Source organism: Syngnathoides biaculeatus, chromosome 2, assembly GCF_019802595.1.
Source record: "Syngnathoides biaculeatus isolate LvHL_M chromosome 2, ASM1980259v1, whole genome shotgun sequence".
In the NCBI taxonomy this organism is placed as follows: Eukaryota; Metazoa; Chordata; class Actinopteri; order Syngnathiformes; family Syngnathidae; genus Syngnathoides; species Syngnathoides biaculeatus.
In genome coordinates this window covers 32,465,658-32,491,048 of record NC_084641.1, presented here as the reverse complement: position 1 = coordinate 32,491,048, position 25,391 = coordinate 32,465,658, and the positions used below count along the sequence as shown (strand labels likewise).

The window sequence follows — 25,391 nt, the reverse complement described above, 5'->3', positions numbered from 1 at the left end:
TGCCTCTCTTACTCTTCCTTCTCTCATTTTCTTCATTCATCAACTTCTCAAAGTATTCTTTCCATCTATTTAGCACACTACTGGCACCAGTCAACACATTTCCATCTGTATCTTTAATCACCCTTACCTGCTGCACATTCTTTCCATCACTATCCCTCTGTCTGGCCAACCTGTGGAGATTCTTTTCTCCTTCTGTCATGTCCAACCTAGTAAACCCTGCTCCTGAACTTCTAGCCTTACTATCTTTCCACCTACCATCTTGGATGCACAGTATATCAACCTTTCTCCTAATCATCTTGTCAACCAACTCCCGAGATTTTGATATCATAGTCCCAACATTCAAAGTCCCAACACTCAGTTGTAGGCTATGTGCATTCCTCTTCTTCTGCTGGCGAATCAGCTTTCCTCCTCTCCTTTGTCTTTGACCCACATTGAATTTCCACCGACGTCCTGCAGGTTAACGATGCCGGGTGCATCACATTTTAGAATAGTGATTTTAATGAAGATAATATTTCCACATTATTTTTAAAAAGATCGTCTTGGAAGGTCTTCTTGTTATTAACAATAATATGACGAACCCGGAAACGATCCTTCGGTGGTGGCAGCTTTCACTGTTGAACTGTATTGTGTGAAAAGTGATTGCTGTGCGACCAATTTTAATTTTAGTTCATTCACTTTTCTCACTCTCAGCTTGCTTTTCGGTGGAATGTCGATGTCATATTTTCAATAAACAGTTTGAAAATGCCGCTCCACATTTCACTCCCTTCAGCCCCAAGTGTAAGTATTTTCAAATCCAGATTAAAAATTATTTTTTCTCATGTGTTTTTAGATTACTTCCACTTTTCAGTGATATTTCTTGCACAAAAACCTGTTAAAATTGTAGTTTTTATTTTGAAATGTTTCATTTTTGTATTTGAATGCTTTTAATGATGTAAAGCGCATATTGAGTTACCATGTGCAATGTAGCCCTATCGGGGCACAAGCCAGTGCAATCTGTAGGTCGGTCTCAAGACCGGATAAATGCAGAGGGTTGCGTCAGGAAGGGCTTCCAGTGTAAAACTATGCCAAACAAATATGAGCGTTCATCTCAAGCAGGGGTGGTCAATGAGTCGATCGAGATTGAGACGCAGTTTCAGTCGATAGCGAAGGCGTGCTGAGAAAAAAAAAAAGACAGCCGTATTTTTGCCGTGCATGTGCAAACAATGACAGTATAGGAAAACACGCTGTCAGTGAGTTCCCCTCGATTTTAAGCTCTCGCTTAAGAAATCTTAACAAACATGAAAATGGATGCTGCAGTAAAGAAGGCAAAAACGTATCACTTTCATGCGGAATGGGAGGCGCCCAACTTTTTAACGATGTCATTTTCGAAGTGCATTTGCCTCTTCTGCCCAGTGAAGTTATATGCTCTGACTTCTTTTTTTCTGGTCAGAACCCGAGTTGCAGTATTTTGAATGAGCTTCAGCTGTTTAATGCTCTTTGGGGAGTTCAGTCAGATGACCATTACAATAGTCAAGTCTACTTGAGATAAAAGCATGGATGAGCTTTTCCTGGTCTGCTTGACACACACAAGGCTTCAGTCTAGATTGTTCTTCTGATGGTAAAAGGCAGTTTTTGTGATTGATTTGATATGACTGTTGAAAATTAGGTCGGAATCAATCAGAAAACCGAGGTTTTGGACTTGGTCTTTGGTTTTTAAAAATAGTGAGTCCAGGTGTTTACTAACAGCAATTCTCGTTTCTTTACTGCCAAAACCAAATTTTGGCTCATCCACTTATTTACAGTATCTGCTTTAGACAGTGGCACAGCACTGCAATTGAGCAGTAGTCATCTGGAGACACTGCTAACACTGTATAGCTATGAGAGTCAAAATTAAAGTTTTGAAGAATTTGACCCAAGGGTAGCATATAAAAGCTGAACAAGAGGGGTCCAACCCTTAAGCGAGCCGATAGGTCATTGTTATTTGTTGAGATTGAGCACTTCCAATGGTTACAAAGTAGGGATCCCAAACGGTTACAATTAATCAGTTATAACCGGTTTTCGATTGTTTGAAACCGAAACCGTAATCGGACTCTCGAAATTGGTTAAAATTTCCAATAATTTCTTCCGGTTCCGGTATTCCACATTGCGCTATTTTTTCAAAATCATTTCCACTTTTTTCAAGAATGTTAACATTAAAACATTTTTACAAAAAAAAGAACAAAAATTTAACTTACACGAGTGCGTTGTTGAAAGCCACATTCAACAAGCTTGTTTGTCAATATTGTATACAAACTAACCCATTACCGCGGAGTCAATTAACGATCGATGGTGTAGCGCTGGAGAAAAGGAGACGGAGGCGGTGTGTCGGACACAGGAACAAAACTTGTTTTATTGGCAGACATCAAAACACTACTCGCATAACGGCGGGAACTCTGTGAACTCGTCACTCCGGAAGAGCAACAAAAACAGTCTGTGCGGAACCCCGCATCCCAACTTGAGGTCCTGAGGGTGAATTGACCCCTCTGTACAGGGCACTTAACCACGCCTCCTGAAGTGACGTCACGCCACGTGCGCCTACATCAGAGAAACAATTAGCAAAAAGGGCGGCCCAGCAAGAAAAGAATAGAGCGAAACTGTCCGATTTACCGGCTGATTTCTCACTCGCATTCTTAGCTAACATTTAAATATCGTTGAAAAGCAGACAGCAGGGCTTCAAGTATTTCAGCGAGGGGTATTTCAATGGTATTTACATGCATATCGACGGAGAAACCATTGATATTAGCGCGAGATCTTTCCAGAGTCAGAGGAAGACCGAGAAGCCACATAATATAATATATTATAACCCAAAGACGAATTCGTCATTGACAGTTTCCTATTTTCGTGTTACATATCACACTTCTGTGCAGAATCTGTATATGTATCTGTATAGCCGTTTGTGAACCGCCGTATGAAGGAAAAGAAGAAGGCGAGGCTTGATTTATGAGTTGTTTCTCTCGTTTTCTTTGTGTAACGTCACGCGCTCCCCTCAATAATTATTCTTGAATTAGTGCCTAACCTACGTGAGTCCCGACCGAGTACGACAATCACTACTTTAGTGTCCTCAAACATCCTTCCTTCAGTCTTGGTGACTCGGTGCATGTCGAAGGCTTTTAGGACTGCTAGTCCGGTTTAGCTTAGCTCATTAGCCGTGAACAAAGGGACACGTTTGTGCAGTCAGATCATTGCAAAATATCGCTCAACACAGATCAAGTGTGTCAATCATTCACACTTAGCTATGTTATGCAAGCAAAGAACTGCTAATTCATTTATATGAGACATGTATTGAAAATCAAATATAGGGCTTACCTTCGTGCAAACATATCTGTTCCGGTTGATGGATTCAGTTGATCATGCGGTCTTCCACAAAGTTTGATCCATCGAAGACATTTTTCGTACTGGGTCTTCGGTTTTGGAAAGGGTACGAATTGAACTCCACCAACTTGCCTTTCAGGATACCTGTCGTCACTATTATAAAGTCCGTGACTACTCCTCTTAACCATATCTATTGTTAAAGAACCCAAATACGCGATAAAACGCTAACAAAAGCTATACTGGACCATACAACGTTGTCTGAGGAAACTGTGGTTCCAAAAAGGGGCGTGGTTTATGCAGATCTCTGGCCTCTGATTGGTCAGCGACGCGGATGAAGCAATTTCTACGGAAAGGGTCAACTATTAACACCACAATGGTACCGATTTTAAAACCGGTTAATCGTTTTTTTTGCTACAGGTGTTCGATCAAAACCGATTATGAAAGTAAGCGTTTTTTTGCGATCCCTATTACAAAGTAACTCCTTTCCTCCAGGTAGGACCTGGCACCAAAGTATTCTTCTCCCCAAAAAGCCCCCCCAAAAAGTGGCTTCAAGCTGTTTGTTCCAACATAAGTTAAAGTTTACTGTTAAATGAAATGTAAAACAGAGGGAATGATATGCTGCGTATTTTAAACAAACAGCTTTGTCTTTATAAACTCCATTTAGATATTTTGCGCTGTTATTACCCTTCAAACAAGGGATATTTGAATCCAAATGTTGGAGCAATAGATGTTGATTCATCAAAAAAAAACACAGGAATATAACCTTTATCCTCTGCAAAGAACAACCAAGTTTTCACTGGAGAGAAACTTGTGATTTTCTCCATGTACTGCATATCCATGTGTCTATATTACACACACCAGATGGAATAGCTCAATGTCCAATGGATTGAAGCTGAAAATCTTGCAAAAACTCATTTATTTTCTGTCCTAGTTCTGATTTGATTTTTTTTTTATTTTAATTGTGAAAAATGAGAGTGAGTTATTTTATGTTTGGTCACGCCATAGTTGTTGTAATTCAAAACCCTATGCTCGCTGTCTAATTAAAATATAGTCTATACAGCCTACTGTTCTGATTCCTATCGTATCCCTGACCAACCAAAGTCCAACACATTGATCAAGACTGGCAACTCTTGTCTTAACCTGTCAAATGTTTGTATGTGTGAAAGAATCCTCAGCCTTGTCATTGAAAAGTCAAAACTTTTGGTTCCATTTCCATATTAACAGGAACGAATCCATTTTATCACACATTTAACAACAGAGCTTATTTTCACATTTCACATGGTGTCCTGGTAGCTTGTAACATATTGACAGCGAAAATTGTTTTTCCAACTGACTTTTTCACTGAAAATGCTTAATGTGTCGCCACTCATTTCCTTACTCGTCATCTGACTAGTGCAGGTTTAAGGGTCTCAGAACTTTAGCACTTGCAGGTTTTTTTTTGTACATAAACAAAAATAGTGCCAGCAATTCAACATTGAAACAGTGAAAGGATTTTGTGCAGACTCTATGAGTATTATTGGAAGATGAACCCACCATGCATCCATCCTCTGTGAAAAATGTCACATCCAACACGTTACAGTAGTTCTATTCTCTTCAATAAATCACTTCAACGCTCTGCAACAGTGTTTTTCTTCTTTATTTTTTCAGTTGTTGTACCGACATCATTTTGTGCAGGAGAAACTTTCATCTTTGTTCTGATGGCCTTCGAAGCAGTTCCAAGGCTAATATTGTGCAGCTGAGCAAAACATTGGAATGATTTGATATCACTCACTCGGCTACGTACGACGGGTTGTGCAAACTAGTCATCTCATCGAATTTTTTTCAGCATTTATGGAGCCAAAAAAGCCATTTTACGTGAGATAAACCCTACGTCACACAACCGTACGAAAACGTCTGACCACTGAAATGTTGATATTATCTCATTTTTCTCTGTGTGAATTGAATCTGACCTCTGAGCATTGAATTGTTCTATGCTATACAGTTGCTGGCAAAGATAGATGAACAAAGATAGATTTGTAATCAAATAATTTTCTTTGAAAAAATTAAGTGCGATTGGAATCATTGGATTACACAACTTTGCTACTCCACAATGAAATTAAGAGTGTAACGTCGCAAGTTGCTTCTCACTGTGTTGTTTGGCTTTAGCAGGATGCAGATCCACTTGCAGCCAGCACATTAGTGGGCTAAATGAAATCAGACCGTCGCCTTAGTTGATTTAAAATTTTCTAGTTCTGAATATGCTGCTTTGGTAAATCAGAGTGACTCAGTAAGGAGGACTGGGGGGTAGCCAAACTGGAGCAGGAATTTCGGCTTCCCTGCTTGGCCAAATTGTGCAAACATTCAGCAGCAAGCACACTGAATAAAATTATTATTTTTTTTCCCTCTCTCTGGCTGGTAATGTAATAACGGGCCTTCACCAATCCCACCTTGGTGCTAATGTTTTTCATCGAGTTATTTTCTGCTTAATTCAATGTTTGATGAAAATGAATTCTCCCTCCTTTGATGGATTCTTTTTAAGTACAGTATGCAAACTCTAGTGGATACTGTCAGAAACACTTGACAGTTTCTCTTCTGAAACAGGCTCGCCTCTCTCAGTGTGATGATATGATAAGTGATAAGTATGATAAGTGCACACAGTGGCACAACTTGTTTGAGTGTTGGCCTCATAGTTCTGAGGACTGCGCTTCAAATCCCAGCTCTGCATGTGTGGAGTTTGCATGTTCTCTCCGTGCCTGCGGGGATTTTCTCCAGGAACTCCGGTTTGCTCCCACATCCCCAAAACATGCATTATTGGAGACTCTAAACCTCCCCGAGGTGTGATTCTGCGTGCGACTGTTGTCTGTCTCCATGTGCCCTGCGATTGGCTGGCAACCAGTTCAGGGTGTTGCCTGCCTCCTGTCCGTTGACAGCTGGGATAGGCTCCCGAACTCCCGCGACCCTTTTGTGAGAATAAGTGGCTTAGAACATGGATGGATGGATAACCAATACAGTGTCAACTGGTTATTTACTCCCACCACGCGGCAGTTTTTCGTCATCACAAGCAGAGGTGCTTTCAACAATTTTTCGGCTCGGTGAAAACGTTTAATCGTTCTTTTGTCGTCGTCATTCAAGGTTCAATGAGAGTTTCGAATCCACGAAATTTGAATCACTTCACAAGAGGGTGACGGAGAACTATACACCAGGTGATGACAGCATCGTTTAAAGTTTTCAGGACGTTCTTCATTTCCGGCCTCAACCTACGCTGTTTCAAGAGTAAAAACCGCTTAGAGCTTTTTTCTTTACCGTTAAAATGTAGTGTAATTATGATTTTCGCAGTGTGTTAGCGTGGCGATATGATCCGATTTAGGTAGACAAATGAGGGAACTTCCAAATTCCAGGGGTCATTTAAGTGACATCACGTGAGCGTGATATGTGATTGGTGGAGAATGCGGAAGATAGCAAGTTGTGCCAAGTACGTGAAGTAAAAAAAAAAAAAAAATCGTCGTTCAATGAATCTCAAATGTTGACCTAATCAGTGGACCGAGACAATTTAATTAACGAATAAGCACAACAAGAATATGAAAACACCATCGTTTCAGGATATCCGCTACCATTCTATATTAGAAAAATGTAAGGCGCAGTCCTAAGCCAAATGGTCCCATGGTGTAATGGTTAGCACTCTGGACTTTGAATCCAGCGATCCGAGTTCAAATCTCGGTGGGACCTCATCTTTTGTTGCATTTAAAGTAAGAGTAAATGTTTCTCCTACTCCGTATCACTAAAAATGTTCATTAGACATTATATCTTCGTTCTATCTTTGATAGAAAGTACACTTGAATGAAGTTCATGGAAAGAGTAGTGGAGGGTAGACTCAGGTCAGATGTCAGTATCTGCAAGCAACAGTATGATTTCATGCCGAGTACCACAGATGCATTATTTGCCTTGAGGATGTTCGTGGAAAACTACAGAGAAGGTCAGAAGGAGCCACATTGTGTCTTCATTGACCTAGAGAAACGCTATGACAGAGTACCAAGAGAGGAACTGTGGTACTGGATGTGCAACTCTGGTGTGGCAGATAAATATGTTAGAATAGTACAGGACATGTATGAGGGCAGCAGAACAATGGTGAGGTGTGCCTTAGGTGAGATAGAAGCATTTAAATGTCAAGTGTGATAAAATTGATGATTTTTGGAATATTATTAATGGAAAAACCACAGCCAATATGGTCCCATATGTTTTTTCACCACAAAACATGATTCTGGCGTATACAGCTTTTTGTAACTCCCGCCATGAAAATCCTCTCGAGGGATTTGTTTTCGAGAAGAAGCAGCAAGTGACGTAAAGGACAGAGGCGCCCCCTCGAGGACTCGTTTTCTTCCATTAGTTTTTCCTCCGGGAAGGTAGCTCTTGTTCCTTCGTGTTAGCCAAAATGCCGGCTCATTGCATTGCTGGACATTGCTAGAACACTCGGGAGAATGGATTTAGCCTTCATAAGTTTGCAAGAGACCCGGTTCGTTGTGAAAAATGGATTGCACGGATGCAGAGGACGAGAGCTTCGTGGGTTCCAAATGACAGGTAGGCAGTAGAGGATGACATTTTTCGGGAATTCCCGTGGGTCACGTGATTCCCGCGGGAATCCCACGGGACGGGAGTCATTTTTTAATTAATCCCGTGATCGGGACGGGAGCGGGAAAAAAAGCAACGGGAGCGGGCAGGAGCGGGAAGACATTAATACATGATAATTTTCAACCGTGTTAAACAACCAGGAAGGAAACCGTCCGTGAGGCTGGTGGCCCAGAAGTACGTGTGGCGCGGTCTTAAGAAAGATGTGCAGGCCTGGGTCGACTCGTGCGTGGCCTGTCAGCGGGCTAAGGTGCTTCGCCAAACAAAAGCCCCCTTGGAGCCCTTCGCTGTCCCCGAGAGGAGGTTCGACCAAGTCAACGTTGACTTATTGGGTCCGCTTCCTCCCTCCCACGGTTTCACCTACTTGCTCACCATGGTGGACAGGATGTCCCGCTGGCCCGAAGCCGTTCCCCTCTCCTCGACAACGTCGTCAGACGTGGCCCGGGCGTTCGTCTGCACGTGGGTTGCGCGCTTCGGGACCCTGTGCGACCTTTCCTCCAACCGTGGCCCTCAGTTTACCTCTGAACTCTGGAACACAGTCGCTGAGAGTTTGGGGGTCAAGCTGCACCGCACCACCGCCTATCACCCCCAGGCGAACGGTCTCTACGAGTGGTTCCACCACTCCATGAAAGCAGCCCTGCGTGCCGGCTTGACGGACGGCAACTGGTTGGATAAGCTCCCGTGGGTCATGCTCGGCCTCAGGTGCGCCCCCAAGGAGGACCTGTTGTCCTCATCCGCCGAGCTCGTCTATGGCCAGCCACTGCGGGTCCCCGGCGAATTCATCCCGGATGCCACAGCGCCCTGGTCTGCAGCGCAACATGGCACCCCAGCTGCCCCGTCACCTGTGCTCTGTGTTTGTTCATCATGATGCCCACCGTGGACCTCTGGGCCCCCCATACGACGGGCCGTTCAGGGTCCTGGAGCACGGGGATAAGAGCCTGCTCGTGGACATTGGCGGCAGACCCGAGACTGTTTCCGTGGACAGGGTCAAACCCGCGCACCTGAACATTGCCCAGCCTTTGGGGTTGGCCCTCCCCCCGCGCCGGCGTCGCCCCCCTTTGCCCTATGCCCCTGCGCCTGCCGGGGTGCCCTTGACCCCGCCTGGGCCCTTGTCCCGTGACTCAATGGACAGTGTGGCCCCGCCCCCCTCGGCCCCTACATTGCACACCCGCCGGGGTCGGGTCGTCATCCCTCGACGGCACAAGGATTTTGACTATGGGTGAATTCTGGGGGGGCTTGTGTGGTGTTTACATAATTCACTCGCGGGACCTCGAGTTGGGGTGCAGACTGTTTTTGTTGCTCTTCCGGAGTGACGAGTTCACAGAGTTCCTGCCGTTATGCGAGTAGTGTTTTGATGTCTGCCAATAAAACAAGTTTTGTTCCTGTGTCCGACACTCCGCCTCGGACTCCTTTTCTCCGGTGCTACTACAATACCCCTAAAAGCAGCATCGCTCGGCTCCACCTCCTCCTTATCTGCCACACTGGCTGAGGCGCCACGTTCGGCTGTCACTGCTTCTGGGAAGGATGCATGTCGCTGCGATAGCTCATCTCTGTCACGGAAGTGGATCGGACGTGGATGAGGTTTGGCCGTGATCGCATATTATCTGAATATGGCTCGAAAGAATAGTGTAATATTGCCCCGAGGGTTCGAAACAATAGTGTAATATTGCCCCGGTAACTTCACTCGGTTGTGTGGTGTTCTCCTTTTCGAAAAGTGTCAGACGAGGCGCGTTTGTCTCCCATTGTTAGGGTGCACCGCGTGTTTTAATTTGCGAATGTCCGGGTGATGTCACGGACGGAGGACGCAGCCAATATGGCGACCACTTGGATGTCGTAGAATGACAACTTCGCGCATTGATGACGCGCTCGCCGCTCACATTTATTTTTTCGTATAGACATTGAAGTTAATAATGCTATATATATTTTTCATTACAATCTCTATTTTAGAACGTTTATTGGGATGACACCCGGGATTTAAGATGAAGGTGGGACTGCATGAGGGATTAGCTCTGACCCCCTTCCTGTTTGCAGTGGTAATGGATAGGCTGACAGATGAGGTTAGACTGGAATCACTTTGGACAATGATGTTCGCAGATGATATTGTTATATGCAGTGAAAGCAGGGAGCAGGCAGAGGAACAATTAGAAAGATGGAGACATGCACTGGAAAGGAGAAGAATGATGATTAACCCAAGTAAAACAGAATATATTGGTGTGAATAAGAGGGTTGGAGGGGGAAGAGTGAGGCTCCAGGGAGAAGTGATAGCGAGAATGGATTGCTTCAAATACTTGGGGTCAACAATACAGAGCAAGGAAGAATGTGGTAAGGAAGTAAAGAAACGGGTCCAAGCAGGTTGGAACAGCTAGCAGAAGGTGTCTTGTGTCTTATGTGACAGAAGAGTCTCTGCTAGGATGAAGGGAAAAGTTTATATAACAGTGGTGAGGCCAGCCATGATGTACAGATTAGAGACCGTGGCACTGAAGAAACAACAGGAAGCAGAACTGGAGGTAGCAGAAATGTAGATGCTGAGGTTCTGGCTTGGAGTGAACAGGATGGATAGGATTAGAGATGAGCTCATTAGAGGGACAGCCAAAGTTGGATGTTTTGAAGACAAGGTTAGAGAGAGCAGACTTCGATGGTTTGGACATGTCCAGAGGCGAGAGAGTGAGTATATTGGTAGAAAGGTGCTGAGGTTGGAGCCACCAGGTAAAAGAGCGAGAGGACCAAAGAAAAGGTTGATGGATGTTGTGAAGGAAGTCGTGAGGACAGTGGGTGTTAGAGAGTTAAATGCACAAGACAGGCTTGGATGGCAAAAGATGACACGCTGTGGCGACCCCTAACGGGACAAGCCGAAAGGAAAAGAAGAAGAAGACACTTGATGTGTCTTTCTTCCTGTTTCCATATAAAAAAACAAAATAGCTTTTTGTTCAGGTAAACAGGCTTAGATTTCAATTCGATAAAGTACATTTGAGATGAAATTGAGAGTCACTTTGATTAAAAATTGAAATGAAGTCATTGTTTCAGCAACTCTGTGACATTTTGCTTTGGTGGTGTGTTACCCTTCTAATATGGAATGCATGTTGTTTTCAGGACGTTTGAGGAAAACTAGAACTGCCCTGGACTGTGCGCTTAGTTTTATTCACAGACATGTTTAGATACGGAATACAGGAGGTACATGCTGTATGTATTCTATATTGATGTTCAATTTCAATTATGGGCAACATGTTAGTGTAGCTGTTAGCATGTTCACTTCTCGGTCAAGAGGTTCTCGCTTGCATGGGCTTTCTCCACATCCTCTGTTTTCCTTCTTGTTAGGTTCATTGAAGATTACAAAATTGTCCGCAGGTTTGAACGTGACTGTGAATACAGTAGTTGTTTGTTGGCGTGTGCCATGCGACTGACTGGTAACGGGTCTGGGGAGTACCCAACCTTCTCACCTCAAATCAGCTGATGAGGACAAGCAGTATAGAAAATGGATGCATTCATACTCTTCTACTCTCTGAATGTCTCTGAGTTGACCAGCCAGATCCAAGGTTTGATTCTGAAAATTTCAATACAGTACTTGTGTACATCTGATTTCTTAGTTGTTATTTTTAAAATGATTTCAAAATCCCAAACCCTTTTCAGGTTTCATGGGTTGTTGTATTCTGAATTTTGAGGGTGACAATTATCCATCCATCCATTTTCTGAGCCACTTATCCTCACAAGGGTCACGGAGTGCTGGAGCCTATCCCAGCTTATCATCGGGCAGGAGGTGGGATACACCCTGAACTGGTTGCCAGCCAATCGCAGGGCAGATGGAGACAGACAATAGCTGCAACCACAATCACACCTAAGGGCAGTTTACAGTGTCCAATTAATGTTGCATGTTTTTGGGATGTGGGAGGAAACTGGAGTTCCCAGAGAAAACCCACGCTGGCACGGGGAGAACATGCAAAGTCTACACAGGCAGGGCCGAGATTTGAACCCCGGTCCTCAGAACTGTGAGGCCAACGATGTAACTAGATGCTCCAATGTGCCGCTGGAGGTAATTTAATCAACCTTTAACAAAATGTGACACTGTGAATTGTTTGTGCATGCGCTGTAAAAATGCATTTATACCTCTCCAAAAGGTTAACCCTTATAAGCCTTATAGAGACATCATATGGTAGTCGTTGTTTCCAAAGGACACTGTATGAGGAAATAAAGTTTGCAATGCCAGCCACATCAAATATACAGTATACACAGAATCACTATAAGGACTACAAAATGATACAAATAATGTATTTCAGAGTTTCTATGTGCATAAACTGAAGCTGTGATCTCAAAATGTGTGTAAAACAAGCTTGTTTTGCAAGTGCTCTTAAATAATATGTAGGACATTTTTTTTTTTTTTGTTTTCTTTTTTTGTATATTAAAAAAGGTGCCCCTGAAGGTGTGTCATATGTTGACGGTATGCAGCTTGTTGAGCACATCCACCTCCCCGTTGCTGCACTCCACACTTCTCTCTGGCTGTCTGCCGGACAGGAAGTGAGCGTTCTCGCTGCTTTTGCAGTGGGTATCGGCTTGTTCCATGCTGACGGTGGCACGGCTGGTCTCTGTGAAGGAGGAATTGTTGTGGTAGCTGAAGTGGTTGTTGGCGGTGGGGGTCTCTCCCCAGCCCGTCTTACCCCAGGCCAACTTCCACTGGGCCCATTTTCTCTTCAGTGCCGTTTGGGCCTGGTGGTGATAACAAGAGTCGTGTGACAGTCGAAATTCAAACAAAAGCACCACGAACATGACATGGAGAGGGGAAAAAATGTCTAGAAAACATCTAGCATGTGCACAGAATACTTATTTGAACAAATTACCGTAACTTTACCGTAACTTTAACTGCAGTACATCTTTCAGCCACATGGTACCTTAATTATTTTCACCACACAATATACAAATTATTGATGAGCTCATTACATTAATATACCTGACAAAGAACTAGACTCAATTTAATGCAATATCATTTAAACTTTGTACATTCCTGAACCCACATGGGGAAAAAGAACACAACGCAATTAATTTACATCAAGATTTCTAGTACTTACAGTTTACAGACTCATCGCAAAGTTATCGAAATCAAAATTGAGTATTATTGTCTTTGGTAGAATTTGGATTTTGCTTTCGTATCAGCTCTAATTTTATTTTGTAAATATCTGCCTAATTTGATTTTGTAAATGTCACAGACTTGTCTATTTGAGTTGATAAACATACCTCACTATTGCAGAAACAGAATATAATTGCCACCAAGAGTCCCTGTAAAACAAAAAGGTTTGCATTTAACATGTTTAACAAACGAGCACTATTTTCTCTTTCGATTGAAGAACAGTGACAATGAAGCACATGAAGTAATGAAGTACAGTGAAGAAAATAAATATTTCAACACCCTGCTATATTGCAAGTTCTCCCACTTAGAAATCATGGAGGGGGTCTGAAAATTTCATCGTAGGTGCATGTCCACTGTGAGAGAGATAATCTAAAAAGAAAAATCCAGAATTCACAATGTATGTTTTTTTAACAATTTTTTTGTGATACAGCTGCAAATAAGTATTTGAACACCTGTCTATCAGCTAGAATTCTGACCCTCAAAGACTTGTTAGTCCGCCTTTAAAAGTCCACCTCCACTCCATGTATGATCCTGAATCAGATGCACCTGTGTGAGGTCGTTAGCTGCATAAAGACACCTGTCCACCCCATACAATCTGTAAAACTCAAACTTGTAGCATGGCCAAGACCAAAGAGCTGTCTAAAGACAGCAGAGATAAAGTTGTACAACTCCACATGGCTGTAAAGGGCTGTGGAGAAATTGCCAAGCAGGTTGGTGAAAAAAGGTCCACTGTTGCAGCAATCATCAGAAAATGGAAGAAGCTAAACATGACGGTCAATCTCAATCAGAGTGGACCCTTATGCAGATGTCACCTAGTGGGGTCTCAGTGATCCTTAGAGAGGTGAGGAATCAGCCCAGGACTATACAAAAGGTCTTGTGACTGACCTGAAAAGAGCTGGGACCACCGTTTCCAAGGTGACTATTGCTAATACAATAAGACGTCATGGTTTGAAATCATGCAAGGCACAGAAGGTTCCCCTGTTTAAAGCAGCACATGTCAAGGCCCATCTTAAGTTTGCCAATGACCATTGGATGACACAGAGGAGTTATGGGAGAAAGTTTTGTGGTCAGATTAGACCAAAATGGAACTTTTTGGTCATAATTCCGCTAACCGTGTTTGGAGGAAGACAAATGATGAGTTTCATTCCAAGAACACCATCCCTACTGTGAACTATGGGGGTGGTAGCAAAATGCTTTGAGGTTTTTTTCTGCACAAGGAACAGGACAACTGCACTGTATTAAGGAGAGGATGACCCGCAGCACACTCCGTAAGAAGCATATCAAGGTTCTGGTGTGGACTAGCCAGTCTCCAGACCTTAACCTAATATCTTTGGTGGGAGCTGAATCTCTGTGTTTCTCAGCGACAAACCTGTCTGATCCAGAGGAGATCTGTGTGGAGGAGTGAATTATGACCAAAAAGTTCCATTGTGGTCTCATGTGACCACAAAACATTCTCCCATAACTCCTCTGTGTCATCCAATGGTCATTGGCAAACTTAAGATGGGCCTTGACATGTGCTGGTTTAAGCAGTGGAACCTTCAGTGCCATGCATGATTTCAAACCATGACGTCTTAGTTAATTAGTAACAGTCACCCTGGAAACAGTGGTCCCAACTCTTTTCAGGTCATTGACCAAGTCCTGTCGTGTAGTTCTGGGCTGATTCCTCACTTTTTGAAGGATACTCCAACAGTGGACCTATTTTCACCAAGATGCTTGGCAATTTCTCTGTAGCCCTTTCCAGCCGTGTGCAGTTGTACAATTTTGTCTCTGGTGTCTTTGGAAAGGTCTTTGGTCTTTGCCATGTTAGAGGTTTGAGTCTTACTAATTATATGGGGTGGACAGGTGTCTTCATGCAGCTAACGACCTCACACAGGTGCATCTGATTCAGGATAATACATGGAGTGGAGGTGGACTTTTAAAGGCAGACTTATCGGACTTTGAGGGTCAGAATTCTAGCTGATGGACAGGTGTTCAAATACTTATTTTTAGCTGTATCACACAAATCAATAAAAAACATACATTGTGATTTCTGGATTTTTCTTTTTAGATTATCTCTCACAGTGGACATGCACCTATGATAAAAAAATTCAGACCCCTCCATGATTTCCAAGTGGGAGAACTTGCAATATAGCAGGGTGTTCAAATACTTATTTTCTTCACTTTAGGTAAGGGTAAGTAATATGAAGTAAATGACATTACAAATAAAAAAAAAAATACCCTCTTCACATTTGGATATTGAATATACTGTACTTGCGTCAACCCAAATGTCACCAGATTTAGTGTTAAAAAAAAATTCTCATTTTTTGCCGAAAACCTGAAAAGTACAATGACAATAATCTGACCAGTCTTGCACTTTGATAGCTCCACAAATGTTCTGTGTTTTTTACCTGGAAATGGCAGAAGATATTTACAAAGAAATCATAAATGGCCCGACTGATGCGGCCCTCGGGCCTCCAGGGGAAAAGAATGAACTGGACTCCGAGCAGTGGGATGAGGATCAGCGTGGCTCTCACAGCCTTCATGTAGGTTGTGGACTCGGCACAGTGGGTCTCCTTCATCTTGGTGATCAGAACTCGTAAAATGTTCAGGAGAAAGAACAAGTTCACCTGGACACACAAAATCCATTCATCTATACATTTTCTTAGCCCCTTATCTTTAGATATTTGGTGCAAACACTCGATCCAACTCCTCGTGATGCAGTGGTTTTAACCTTGTTCAACATACGGAAACCAGCCAGTTTCATCTGGGGTTCACGGAACCCTTCCTAATTTGCAAAATAAAATATTGTTGATTTTAAATTCAAAATAGATGGAAAATAGTTCTTTATTTTATTGTCTATGTAGATTCTCAGCCATTCAGGTCATGCACAAAATAAACCGAGCAACAGTTCCAAACAAAAATCATTAAATGTTAAATGAACAAAACCAACAAACTGTGAATTTCATGCAAAGAAAATTAAATTCAATGAAAATAAACTGGAAGTGAATGGAAATAATTCTGTCATCTCCCTGTCACTCTCAGGTCAGAGGAAAGGACACCCGATGTGGGTCAAGTTGTCCGTTGAACCCCAGCGACTGGCTCACCGAACCCCTGGGGTTCGATTGAACCCAGGTTAAGAAGCATTCTTTTAATGTTATCTAGGTCTTTACAGATAATCTCATATTCTTAACATCTAGAAAGATACACTTTGCAGACATAGCATTACATATCCCTGGACAATGTAATGAGATGCAATACAATTTTGTTTTACAAAGATGATGAAAAATGCATTTTACTTTATTCACAATATAGAGTGTTCCCTGCATATACGTGTATCATTTTCGCACCTGATTATAGATTTTTGGGGGGACCTTATTCCTCCCTACGCTCTGAAAACTCACCTATTTAGTTTTTGTGGTAGTATTAAAATACTGCTTCGGTCACATTTTGTGGCATCTATATGCAAATTAAAATCTTTTTGAAAGTGGGTGGAAAATATTTACATTTCTTTTCACAGGAACACAAAGTAAATAAACATAGCATGCATATTTAATCATTCTATATGCAAAAAAAAAACACAACAACAACAAAAACATTCATTCATTGTTGATCTTATTTAATTTATTCATTCATACATATAATAGTGCTCAGTTTTGATTGACATTGTCAGAGCTATTAAATGAACTTTTTTTTTTTTTTTAATACTGTGGTTACAAATTGGTACGATTGCAGTAGTGGAGCTCAGTAGATTGTCCAAGTTTACTGTATGTACCTAAGTACAAGATGATCTGAGCTGTATACTATAAAAACTTTTCCCAATTACTCACCAGCAGCGCAGCTTGAATGGGTCCGTGAATGATGTAGAGTAAGTAAGTGTGTGAGCTGATCCAACACCTGTGACAGAGATTAGACACTATAATTGTACCACAATAGTTCAAAACAAGGCACAGAAAGTAGTCACTCTTAACCCCAAATCTAACATGATCCTAAACCTTAATACTAATCCATCCTAACATATTAATGGGTGTTTGTGAAAGTGTGTTTTATGTGTAGCCATTTTGTAGCGGACATTTTCTAAATTTGTGAGTGTGAAAACATGTAGATTTAACCCACCCTAATTTGAGTCCTGAAACTATAACCTTAGTGTAAGCTTTAAAAACTCACACATTCCAACCCTAATCTTAACATTTACCCTATCACGCACCCTTGACCTAAAACAATCACAACCCCTTATCCTATAGCATATTGTAATTTTAACACACATGTCCATCTAATCTAATCCCATCTAATCTGAAGCCAAACCAAGTCTAATCCAAATCTAACCAAACTGCTAACCCTAACTCACAAAATCCCCGACCATAGCCTCAACCCTTGATGACATCACTACTGTTTGCTTACCTATCATTAAAGAAGAGCCCGCGGGCCACAGCATAGGTGATTGCAGGAAGGATGGGAAAGCCTGAAGGTAGACACACACATCAGATTTTATTTTCAGTAAAACTGTATTCAAGTCACTTATTCAATGTATTCAATGTTGAACCCTTGGCATTGCCTTAGTCCCAACTGATGTCCTCATCAGTTCTGATGTACTGATGTCCCTGCAGCAGAACATTAACGGAACTGCTGGGACCAGGCATGGGCAGGTTACCGGTTTCAAAAAGTCATGCTTTCAAAACTGCTTCAATTTGTCCGTCAGTGGTGTGACCTTTATTTATTTTTTTCAAGTAAGTGCAGGTGAAGGCACACATCCCCTCCTGTTGTTGGTGTGGAAAATTATTTTTACCACAACATGGGAGAGGAGGGATAGGCAAAACGTGGATGCCCAAGGAGGCAATACTTCCACGAGGTACTATGCTATCACAAGCAGGAGAGTGCCACCTATAACTCTTTGACAAATTCAAAACAACCTCATAAAATTCCTGTTATTGTGTCTTGAAATGAATTTGCAACCAACTGTGAACAAGAGTTACTATGCCTACATTATTGGTTGTGAAAAGTAATATGGACTCGGTACTGAAATGGCTAACCAGCAAGGCTAACATTCGCCTCTAACGCTTTACTTCACAAAGTGGCAAACAGCAGAGAAGTAGCGACTCATTTTCTGAGAAATACAGAGAGTTCTTTTACTATTGTACTGCATTTTGATTTTATTTTTAAAAAATTCTACTGTTTATTTTTCTTTTTACATTTAGTGATGTGCCTACAGACAACGGCAATACAAAAATTTACCAAAAGATTTACAAATAATACATTATGCAGCTATGATTGCAGTATCGTTATACTGTGAAACCGCAGTATTATTGCTCACGACACCAGAATCTGTTACTCAACTATAATCTGTTGAGCGGCGCAATTTTGTTACATCTAATACCGACATGCAATGACAATGACAGCGCTTACCCCAGCCCAAGACGTAGTACCAGAAGAGCTTCTGGTCCCCGACAAAGACAGCCACAATGATGAGAGTGTGAAGGTAGATGCCCTCACACAGCATCCAGAAGTAGGTGGAAGTCGACGTGTACTGGGTTAGCACAGCCAACACTTTACAGCTCACCTGCCAGAAAGAAAATGTGGCTTTAATCACCAAATCACTGCAAACGGGTTCCATTAGATGTTGTTTTATTCTTGTAATGCGATGGACTCACAGGGTTGCTTGTGTTTATGGCTTGGTTGTTGGCTGCTGTCAAAGAGAGCCACATGATGGTAACAACGGAGTTCAAAATGAAGGAGAGGAACATGTTCTTGTGGAGGGAGATTCTCTGGCAGCTAAGACTCCTAAAAAAAGCAACAATGATTTCACTTTTTCGTGCATTTATGCAAATAGGTCATATATACCAAGTTATCCTACTCCTAGAAAAAAAGATCTTCAAACTGTGGTTGTATTCCTCCAAAGTGCATCATTAACACCAAATAATACTTTTCTTATTTTCCAGGGCTTTGGCACAACCTGTTGCATTGTCGGGCATTTAAAAAAACACACACACAAGAAGGTGAGCTTTTCGATGAAATTTCTGAGGATAAAATGTTGGTACTGTGGAACTGCATGCGCAAGTCTGGTATGGTGGAGAAATATGTTAGAATAGTACAAGACATGCATGAGGGCAGCAGAACAGCAGTGAGGTGTGCCGTTAGTGTGTCAAAAGAATTTAAGATGGAGGTGGGACTGCATCAGGGATCTGCACTGAGCCCCTTGGACTATGATGTTCGCAGATGATATTGTGATCTGCAGTGAAAGCAGGGAGCAGGCGGAGGAAAAATTACAAAGATGAAGGCATTTACTGGAAAGGAGAGGAATGAAGATTAGCCGAAGTAAAACAGAATATATGTGCATGAATGTGAGGGGCAGAGGAGGAGGAGGAGTGAAGCTCCAAGGAGAAGAGATAGTGAGGGTGGATGATTTCAAATACTTGGGGTCAACAATACTGAGCAATGGAGAGTGTGGTAAAGAAGTGAAGAAACGGGTCCAAGCGGGGTGGAACAGTTGGCGGAAGGTGTCTGGTGTTATGCATGCAGACTAAGATGGTTTGGACATGTTCAGAGACGAGAGAATGAGTATGTTGGTAGAAGGGTGCTGAGGACGGAGCTGCCAGGCAAAAGAGTGAGATGAAGACCAAAGAAAAGATTGATGGAGGTTGTGAGGGAGGACTTGAGGACAGTGGGTGTTAGAGAACAAGATGCACGAGATGGGCTTAGATGGAAAAAGATGACACGATGTAGCGACCCCTAACGGGACAAGCCGAAAATAAAAGAAGAAGAAGAAGCTGAGAATAAAATTCCAAGGGCTGAATTCATGAATATCAAAGAGCCAAAAAGTGGAGATTCATTTTACAGAGGTTTTTTTTTCCCAAGTACCATATAATTCTTGTACCACTTTTGGATGTAAACGCTAAAACCTAAACAGTAATAACCACTCTGATTTTGGGAAGGAAGTGAAATGATGAAAATCTGCTCACTTGAAATAGGAGAAGATGATGAGGCAGATGATCAGGGAGACAATGGACAGGCCGTGACCCACCATGGCCAGATAGTACAAGCTGATGGCGAACTGCACACACCAAGTACAGTACAACTCATTGTTAATTGGTTTCCACCTAAAGCAAGTCTCAAAAATAATATCTACAGCAGCAACGATTTAAATATCTGTGTTGTAGTGTCAAATTGTGAAGTAACTATTTCCCATCTTTGCCAAACGGATCCTAAACAGTAACATCAGCGAAGGCGTTATGCAACTACGTCCATCTCGTATCTTCTGTAGCCCCTGCACTCATTAGCATCACGAGTCATCGTGAGTCTATCTATCCCAGCTGACATCGGGCGAGCCTGGCCGGGATTTGCACCTGGGACATCTTGACTGAGGCAGACTTGCTAAGCAGTCACCTTTTTAAACCACTGAGAAATCAGTAAGAAAGAAAAGACATTTAATACTCTATTAGTTTCACCTTCAGTTTGTCTTTGGTGTAGATCTGACACTGGGTGTAATTGGACCACACTCTGTTGCTCTCTGGGTGGTGGAACCACTGTCCGTCAGGATTACAAACTTTGGTAACTTTTTCTGTTGGACAAGAGATCAGAATTGACTGCGCATAACTTGATTTGATTGATTTTGTGTTGGCCTGCTCCTGGCCTCACCGGCAGGGTCAAAATCGTGGAAGTATTCAGGGCACATCTGTACGAACGTCCCTGGAGACGAATCCCCCCAACACAGCCAGCCATCCCATGTGCGGTTACAGTAATTGCCTGCAGGAAGCAGTACAAACAAGAAATATGGGAAGATGTGAGATATCTGGAAAACAAAGGGTTCCTACAATCTGATGGCTTGAAATAAAATGAATACAATCTTACTGTAATTGTTTGCATGTTAGTGTTTGGCTGATTGTCTATGTTATGTAAACATTTACATTGCTGTTCTCTTATTGTGTCATGTATTAATTGATATGGTTTACCTGAGTTTCAGTTGTTACCTTCTTTTTGTTGAGTATACATAAAAAAGCACACTGTACACTTAGGGATATAATTAAAATAAAGATGTGACTTACAATTCGTCGTACTTTACATGTTTCATGACATTTATAGCCAGCTATCATAAGCCTTAATATGCACAAAGACCTGAAAGTACCTCAGACTGAATCCTCAAGCAGGATCAACCTCCACAAGAAGATTAAGAATGATTTGAAAATGGAAACCTCCCGGCAGCTGGGCCACTCAAGCGAGGCCAACAATGGACGGAAGCCTGGTATTAGCGGGCTGCCGAGTGGCATGTTGGGAAGCCGATCACAAAATAACATTTCAAAGGTGGATTAGAGCTGAGAAGCAGTAAAAAGCACTGCCTCCAGACAAAGGCCAAGTTTCCTTTCTTTCATACCCACATCCTCTTTCTCTGCAACAACCTTGGTGTATTTGAATAAATTACTGGAGCACCAAACATAAAGTGCATCTGTGGCGAATGTGAAACAACTTGAGTAACAATATTTTTGTGTCTTTGTGCCACTTCAAATGTCTATTACTACATATCAGTTTGCTATCTCATTCATTGATTTTGTTAGGCAGCAGTATAGATTTAAGATGGAATATCAAAGGTCGACCTCAATCCGTTCCAGGATGTTTGTCAACCCGTGATTTTCTCAGATTGTATTTTGTAAATATAATAATGGGAATTATGAAACCTTTTGAAGAACACATCAAAATCATTTTAACATTCATGTCATAAAGGTGAAAACGGATGTTAATCAAGGTTCACTTGGAAGAGAAATTGCCGCAGGAGGTCAAATTATAATCTGTACTACTACAGAGAAGTAAAAATCCAAAGTGCTTCCTTAAGAGAACAATAGTGTATAATAGCGCAAATGGTGAGGTCACTTTTCTGCACTGACTGAAGAAAGTTACCTCAAAAGTTACCAGCAGTGTTTTTACTTTTTAAGGAGAACGTGTTTTTCGAAATAATACACAAATTTCTCGAGCAGAAGTGGCTACACTACACAAGATAAGAAATTATTGTTGGCCAAAAATAGATGTAAACGTTCTGCCTCTGACTGTGGAAATTCCAAAATGAAATGCCTCAAGAGAATGTTAAACTACGATTTAACTTAGTCACTTTTAGTTAAGTTAAAGTAGATTACCTTTGCTTTTAAATTTTATTTGTGCACTTTTGTCACATTTCATTTAAGATCAAACTGTATTTGTATTTTCATTTTGTTTACTACTATAAAATTCAAGAAAACAAGAAACAAATACTTCAAAGGTGTTTGCTTGAGATTGGGCCGAGGAGTACCGTATATGCTCGTGTACTAATGATCAGAATAGTACCAGTTTCAAGCTTCAATTTGAGCCATGACAAACCCTGGTAAAAGAAAAACAAATGTGTGTATACAGAATGTATCTCCCAGTATATAATGATTATAGTAAATAAGGACTTTCACTTTTTCCTTTTTTCCTCATTATTATAGTATAACTCTTGTCCAATACTTGCTTTATTCCGTTAGTCTTGTCAGATCTTCTTAACTTTGAACTTAAAGCTTCAGCCCCTGCTTTTTGTAGACTTGAATTGACTGAATTGATGTGATCTCTGATTTCAGATGATCGGTTTCTCTTCACCGGTTTTATGAGTGACTTTCGACTGATACATCACCACGTGGTACTAACACCACCACTTGTGGTTAAAAATGACATCAAACTCGGCCAATGGTGGTCAGATACACTGTCATGATTTTACCCGGAGGCAGTGGTCTCCAAATTTTACGTGCGTGGGAAAACAAACCTGTTGATTCTAAGGCTCATGTTTTGTAGAGGTGTTCCAAAAGCAGCCCTGCAGGATCAAATACTTTGTACATTTCTCAGATTCTTCTTCTCTTAACACACGTTGTTGAAAATAACTGTGAAAAAAATGCTGCACAAGGCAAAATGAAAACCAAACCATGATGGCGTGAGGGCAGGGCCCTTGACTTGAGATTCAACAATATTTATTGTTCTTGTTGTAGTTTTTAGAGCTCCTATTAGAACTTTTAAGACACTGGCATGAATACATATGAAGAGTTTGTTTTAAAAACGAGACATAGGCATTTTTTTCAGATTTACGGAACTCGCGCCAAAATTATCCAGCTCCGAATGGATAATTTTGGCGCGAGTTTCGTAAATCTGAAAAAAATGCCTATGTCTCGTTTTGAAAACAAACTCTTCATATGGACAGCTATAAATGATTTTCTGCTAAAAATCAGACTAATGTTAACAACCTAAACACTAACAGAAGTCCTCTGTCATCATGTGAAGAAACAAAACATTAGGTTTTCCTGGCTGGCCCAGCAACAATACATGTAATGGGCAGAAAGCAGTTGATCTGGGGTGGCCATGGTAACAAGAGAAAGGCAATACGTATTCCAACTCAGTCCTAATAATCATTCTAATTATGAGTACGATGGTCAAATTGTTCCACACAGCGGCTTTAAATGGGACTAAATGTTAGTTGGCCTAAGAATAAACCGAGTGGATGATCTGGTACTGAACGGTGACGTCACCTTCTTCGGTTCGTGGTGGATCGTGGATTATCTTCAGGTAGCACTCAAACTGCGCTGCCAGAATCTGGTGACGTGTGGTTCCTGGTACTGTGGATATGTCGCCCAAATTCTCCTTCTGAGCCTGCGCGGCTAACTCATCAGCAGCCACGGACCCTACATCCTCACATCGGGTAACCTATAAAATGCAATCATCAGGATTAGTTCCACAGTTTCCCAAACACACCATTTACATTTTTTTTTTGCTGAGTCACTTCATTGTTGTATCACAATCCAGAATTAAAACGGAATTACAGCAGGGAGAATTCCTTATTCAGAAAGCACTGCTTTTCTCAGAGCTACACCACATCATCATTCAAAATAAATAAGGCTCTTGCTTAGACACAAAACAATAATAAAAAACATGTATAATGTACATATCCTGTAGAATGCTTTGAGTATGTAAGTTCAAACCTGGCTACACTCTTAAAGAGTAGCGCTTTTTGCTCCACTTGGATAGCAAGTGGTTTTCTTTTTATTTTTGCACTGGGTGCATTTTTGTTCTTCTCGAACTCCCCAATTTCCGGAGTGGTCTCCTTCGACAAGTGACATGTGTCCCAGGGATGGAGGGGCCCACCAGGGCCCACCAACCCTAGATTGTCCAATACTATCGCTCTCCTGCTAGTAATCCTGACTCTCGTGTGCATCAAATGCCGAGTTTCCCGAGCTGTACTCCACTCGACTGATTTTACAGATTTTGCTAACACAGCCTCGTGAGCTGTGAACTTGGAGGATAACATCCGGTGCTAATACTTTCAAAGGATGCTTTGTGCATCTTGTTTCAGCTTGTGAGGACTCTGCAGAAGCTCAGCAGTTTGCAGCCATTTCTTCCTCCCGCCTTCCTCACAGTCACAGATGCGCAAAAGCCACCAAACTTAAAGGCATTATTAACTTGTTGGCACACAGGCAGTCAGTGGCTGACCGTTGGCTTTTTTGTGTACTGGCCTTTAACGTTATCGTGTCAAAATGCCTCTGTCTGGTACTTGGTACGACACTACTAATGAGTAATGTCAGGAGCTGAAGTCGGGTTGGCTGATTATTAGGGGAGTGGTGAATCCTGGCCTACAGCAGTTGCTTGTGAGTATTCTCATTCTGTACTTGTGTCTTTGACCCATTGTTCTGCTCAATTACTCCAAGTTCATAGACTGTGACTCCAAAGTAAAAGTAGACATTTGCAAATGTCTTGTTTTGATTAAATACAGAGAAAAGAAAAACAAATTTATTGTGTCATATGTTTTAGCTAATTTAAGACAATTTTGACCTATTCAATTCAAATATCGCATGGATTTTGCTTAATCAGGCCAACCTATTGAAATATGGCCAAATGTTTTTGTTGACATGTACAGGGTTTTTTTGCTTTAGAGGTTCAAATAAACAGTGGCTCATGCCCTGAATTCTGAACAATGATGATCTAATATTCAATTTAGAGGTAATTACTTTTATCAGTGTCTAATATTTAATTTATAGTGAGCAACATTTATAACGTATGATGTATAAACTGTCAACAACTTTGCATAGCGATCCAAAAGCATCCATCAGTTGAAAAAACAAACTTACAACTAAAAAATACATGTTTTCAGTCTGCTTTCATGGAGGACCACAGAAAGCGATGAATTGCTGCAACTATATCGCTATTATTACTTTTTTATGAGCCAAGGCTTTGGTGCAATCTTGTGGCATCATTGGGAATTGCAGAAAGAGCGCCAAAATATGCCAATAGGTAAGCTTTTCAGTTAACGGCTCAGGATACAGTGAGTTCCCCAGAAAAGAAAAAAGAACAACAGGTAAATTGTTGGTGGCATGGTGGAGCAAATGATTAG

The 25,391-nt window shown here is 41.7% G+C and overlaps 1 protein-coding gene and 1 non-coding gene across 4 annotated transcripts in view; one reads left to right on the top strand and one right to left on the bottom strand.

Moving 5' to 3' along the window:
- Nucleotides 1-6,963: 6,963 nt before the first annotated feature.
- Nucleotides 6,964-7,035, top strand: trnaq-uug (transfer RNA glutamine (anticodon UUG)). The gene has a single exon. It is a non-coding gene; the product is annotated as a tRNA-Gln (tRNA).
- Nucleotides 7,036-11,934: 4,899 nt separating this feature from the next.
- The window catches only part of calcrl2 (calcitonin receptor-like 2), a 32,907-nt gene continuing 19,450 nt past the window's right edge, over nucleotides 11,935-25,391 (bottom strand). For 2 of the 3 annotated variants that reach the window (XM_061801259.1, XM_061801250.1), the window contains 11 exons: nucleotides 23,536-23,710; nucleotides 20,657-20,764; nucleotides 20,467-20,579; nucleotides 19,981-20,072; nucleotides 18,673-18,802; nucleotides 18,428-18,581; nucleotides 17,426-17,486; nucleotides 16,855-16,921; nucleotides 15,436-15,654; nucleotides 13,156-13,197; nucleotides 11,935-12,630 (listed from right to left, as the gene is read on the bottom strand). In XM_061801259.1, the coding sequence (XP_061657243.1) occupies nucleotides 12,352-12,630; nucleotides 13,156-13,197; nucleotides 15,436-15,654; nucleotides 16,855-16,921; nucleotides 17,426-17,486; nucleotides 18,428-18,581; nucleotides 18,673-18,802; nucleotides 19,981-20,072; nucleotides 20,467-20,579; nucleotides 20,657-20,764; nucleotides 23,536-23,710 (1,440 nt within the window). In that variant the 3' untranslated portion in view covers nucleotides 11,935-12,351. The remainder of the gene's footprint in view (nucleotides 12,631-13,155; nucleotides 13,198-15,435; nucleotides 15,655-16,854; nucleotides 16,922-17,425; nucleotides 17,487-18,427; nucleotides 18,582-18,672; nucleotides 18,803-19,980; nucleotides 20,073-20,466; nucleotides 20,580-20,656; nucleotides 20,765-23,535; nucleotides 23,711-25,391) is intronic. The other variant, XM_061801267.1, reaches the window with a different exon arrangement.